This window comes from Phalaenopsis equestris, unplaced genomic scaffold, assembly GCF_001263595.1.
Source record: "Phalaenopsis equestris unplaced genomic scaffold, ASM126359v1 Scaffold000251, whole genome shotgun sequence".
NCBI lineage: Eukaryota > Viridiplantae > Streptophyta > Magnoliopsida > Asparagales > Orchidaceae > Phalaenopsis > Phalaenopsis equestris.
Window position 1 is genome coordinate 2,364,608 of NW_018164693.1, and position 4,712 is coordinate 2,369,319.

The 4,712-nt window shown below is 36.5% G+C and overlaps 1 protein-coding gene across 1 annotated transcript in view; it reads left to right on the plus strand.

Annotated features, from left to right (window-relative positions):
* The first annotated feature begins 295 nt into the window (after positions 1-295).
* Positions 296-4,712, plus strand: part of LOC110024196 (calcium-dependent protein kinase 17-like) — a 10,844-nt gene continuing 6,427 nt past the window's right edge. Inside the window, exons 1-3 of the mRNA XM_020724015.1 lie at positions 296-1,238; positions 3,141-3,284; positions 3,394-3,546. Coding sequence (XP_020579674.1) covers positions 422-1,238; positions 3,141-3,284; positions 3,394-3,546 — 1,114 coding nt within the window. The 5' untranslated portion in view covers positions 296-421. The remainder of the gene's footprint in view (positions 1,239-3,140; positions 3,285-3,393; positions 3,547-4,712) is intronic.

Sequence of the window (4,712 nt, forward strand, 5' to 3'; positions counted from 1 at the left end):
TTGACATATTTTAAAATATTAATAATTATAACAAATAATTAAAATCTCTCTTTTTTCTTATTTATCTCGATTAATTTCTTATGATTATTTATAATAATTAATTGAATTGAAAATAAATTTCGTTATAATAAATTAGATTTTCTGAAATTTAAGTAAATTCATTTAAATAGAGAAGTTCAGGCTACGACGGCGTCGACTCTTCTGCATTTACATGACGTGGCTTGAAATCATTGGCCAATAAATGAGGCCATTTAATTCGATGACATTCACTAGATCCTGTAGCAAATATCCGCAACAGGGTACTCCGGTTCGTAATTTGAGGCCGATGCGATCCTCCCCTCAGCCGTCTACGCCTTTTTTAGGTTTCCGGCGATCGCCGGAGATCTGATCCGTCCACCGGGTTCACCAATATCTGATCCTGATGGGGAATTACTGTGCCAATGGCCGCCATGGCTTCATTCAATCCGTCTCTGCGGCCGTCATGGGCCGCGGTTACGCCGGCTCAGCCGACGCCGACGTTCCTCCACCTCCCGCAACTCCTCCTACCCCTGATAATTCCACGGCCATTGCGAGCTCCTCTGTTGCTGAGAACCAACTGGAGGCCGTCGAGGTTCCTAACGATGCTTCATCGGCCGAGCCGTCGTCTCCACGACAGGGAGTGTCCGAGAGTTCCCCTGTCTCGAAGAAGCCCGCGCTTCTAAAGCGGGCATCCAGCGCCGGCCTCATGGCTGATTCTGTCCTCCAGAGGAAAACCGGGCGCCTCAAGGACATGTACAGTCTCGGCCGGAAGCTTGGTCAAGGGCAGTTTGGAACGACCTATTTATGCATTGAGAAGGCGACGGGGAAGGAGTTCGCCTGCAAGTCGATCGCTAAGAGGAAGCTAGTCACGCAGGAGGATGTCGATGATGTGAGGCGAGAGATTCAGATAATGCATCATTTGGCTGGGCATCCCAATGTGATTTCTATTATTGGTGCTTATGAGGACGCTGTAGCCGTGCATGTTGTGATGGAGCTGTGTGTCGGGGGAGAACTATTTGATAGGATTATTCAGAGGGGGCATTTCTCGGAGAAGGCGGCAGCGGGTATCACGAGGGTAATTGTTGGGGTCATAGAGGAGTGCCATTCGATGGGTGTCATGCATAGGGATCTAAAGCCTGAGAATTTTCTATTCGTAAACCATAAGGAGGACTCGCCACTGAGAACAATCGATTTTGGTCTGTCCGTTTTCTTCAAGCCAGGTACATTTTTCTTTTTCGTTGTGCTTATGTCTGGTTGGGTTGATTAAAGGTCTGAAAGCTGATATTTGTGGAGCTTTTTGTCCTCATGTTTACTGTTTGTATTTGTCTAAGGCTTCATTTGCTCATGTTTTTTCTTCTACTCCGCTTTCTAATAATCTGAATCACAAAAATAGGTGATTTGAATGAATAAAAAAACACTTAAAGGGAAGCTTTAAACTGCACTTGCCAATGGTTGATGAACATGAAGGACACCGAATTTTGTGTTGTTCGTGAGTTTACACAAACCCGGAGAAACTTGTGCGAGGAAGATAGAGAAAGAGGATTGATGTATTCTCCAGACGTAATTTCATGTCCTATTTTTCGATCATCTTCTGGCGGAGTGGAGAAAATGATATGATGAGAAGAGCGGGACAAAAAAGATTCTGCGAGAGTCAAGGCATAGAATCCATCAAAAAAGGCCCGGAGAGTCAATCCTTCTCCAATCCTTTCCTTCCCCCTTTTATGCATGTTTAAAAAAATATTAAAATACGAACCATGTCGTACAAAATATGTCAACTGTGTTTTGATGAAAATGTCGCGACGTTTATGTCAGACGACTAATAAATGAAGATAAGACATATGTCAATCTTTGATGTCAGTCTTGAATTTTGAGTTATAATAGTCCAGAGGATTGCCAAGGAGGCAAGCTAGGCTAGTGTGTTTGATAGGTCAGTTGGTCAATGAAATGAGCAGATCAATTCGACGCCAAGTTGTTCGACAGGTTAATCCAATAGCTAATGTCAGATATTTGGGACACCAACAAGTCAGATCGAAAAAGGCACGGAGAGTCAATCCTTCTCCGGTCCTTTCCTCACCCCTATTATACATGTTTAAAAAAAATATTAAAATACAAACCATCTCCTAAAAATATGTCAATTGTGTTTTAATGAAAATGTTGCGATGTGTCATGCGATTAATAAATGAAGATATGACATATGTCAATCATTGTTGTCGGTCTTGAATTTTGAGTTTTGATAGTCTTGAGGATCGTTAAGGAGGTAAACTAGGCTAGTGAGTTTGATAGGTCAGTTTGTCAATGAAATGAGCATATCAATTCGACGAGCAAGCTCACCAAGTAGTTCGGCAGGTTAACCCTTGGCACACCAACAAGTCAGGCTGACAAGCCAACTTAGTAGTTCGCTCCAATGACAATCTTATCTTATGGAGAATTGTTTTGTGACCGTCTTCATCTGTTGTTCTAGTAATGTGATGATTACGTGGAAGAATAACTATCAGTTAATTTTTTGTCTCACCAGCTCGTTTTACTAAATTAATAGAGGCTACTTGAGTCAACTAGAACCTTTTTCTTGAAAATAAGCTTAATTTTAACTAATTCATTCAGTGAGTCTAATTGAGTGGTTATTTTTGTTGAGCACTCTAGAAAATCATAAATTCATTATATATACTAATTTAGTTGTTTTAACTTTTAGATCATGTAAATAATTTAAAAATGTTAGAAATAGTGGTTATTCTTATGGGGTTAGAGCTCATTGGATTCGAAACATTGTTTTTCAGCTTTTTTCCCAATCACCTGAGTTAGTCACACGCCTGTAGCCTACAACAATTTGCCAATATATGAACATGGGTTATGCTTAGTGCGTGTGACTTAACAAAGAAATCATCTTTAGGAAAAGGGATGACATCCTGTGATTCTTTTTTAAAAATTCTCAAAAATTTTAACAATTCAAACACACTTTCTGTTATAGTCATTAATTTTTTTCTACTAGCTTTTGAAAAAACTCTTTTTACAAAGATCCTGCTGTTATTTGGATGATCGATTAAGCCTTCTCACTAGCAAATTTATTGTATAGTTTGATCTACTTTAAAGTAGATTTTCATTATTTGAACTCTATTATTCTTCAGGAGAAACTTTTTCAGATGTCGTTGGAAGCCCCTACTATGTTGCACCAGAAGTACTTAGAAAACAGTATGGTCCAGAGGCAGATATTTGGAGTGCTGGAGTTATTGTTTACATTTTATTGAGTGGTGTTCCACCATTTTGGGATGGTAAGAATTCTTGTTAATGCTCATTATAAGTATTCCATGAAAGGTGGCCGAAAGTTAAGGATGTTTCCATTTCAAATTCCACAATTTACATCATTCTCATGCAAATCAGAAACCGAACGAGGAATATTTGAACAAGTATTGAGAGGTGAGCTAGATTTTGTGTCAGACCCGTGGCCTGGTATCTCAGAGAGCGCAAAAGATTTGATAAGAAAAATGCTTGTTAGGGATTCGAAACAGCGGCTGACTGCTCATCAAGTTCTTTGTAAGTGCTTTTAATTTTATTAAAATTTAATTTAAATTAGTGATCTAAGTTTATTTCTATTGTTTACATTCAATCTCGTGGTTGTTTATTTCTTGTTTATTAACATGAAATCTGCCTTTTTCAGCGTACCTTTATCATTGTTCCAATTATTGCATGAGATGAGCTACTATTTGGAAAGCAATGTGAAGCTCTCATGCCTTTATTTATTTTATTTTCCATGTTGTGAACTTTGTATGGTTTTGTTTGTCCCGCTTTGTTTCACAGTTTCCTGTTGAATTAGGAAAGCATGACGAAAAAGCTCAAGTTCTCTGATTTAACAATTTCTGCATGCCTGTCTACCTGTAAAATACATAAGAATACTGCAGGAAATTTACAATAGTTAAAATATTTAGATATTAAAGTTTTGTATTAATTGACTAGGTGCAAATGAGCCTAATTTGAGTGGGCTTCCTATATGTGTTTATATTTGGCTCATACGAATTTTTATTTATTTCATTTACTGTTTGAAACTGTTTGTGAACATCTTGTTGCCGACTCGTTTGAATTTGAGCCAAATTGAACAAAGAAATGAAAAACTAATAAATACCAAGTTGAACACACTAGAATCATTTTTTTTATCTTTTAACCATTTAATATATATTAAAATTGGAAGATTAATCATGTATGTATGTATGTTTTTGTGTATTTATCTGTGTGTGTGTGTGTGTGTGTGTGTGTGTGTGTGTGTGTGTGTGTGTGTGTGTGTGTGTGTGTGTGTGTGTGTGTGTGTGTTAAGTCAAGCTATATATATATATATATATATATATATATAATATACATAGATATATATATATACACACACACACACACACACACAAATATATATACATGCATATACATATACATATATATATATATGCATGCATGCAATGCAAAATATAGTGTTACAAACATTTTTTTCAATATATTGTGCATTCATGCATATACATATACATATAGATATATGTATATATATATATATATGTATATATATAACATATAGATATATGTATACATAGTATATATACATATAGATATATGTATACATAGTATATATACATATAGATATATATATACATAGTATATATACGTATATATATATGTATATATCTATATATATATGTGTGTGTGTATATATATATATATAT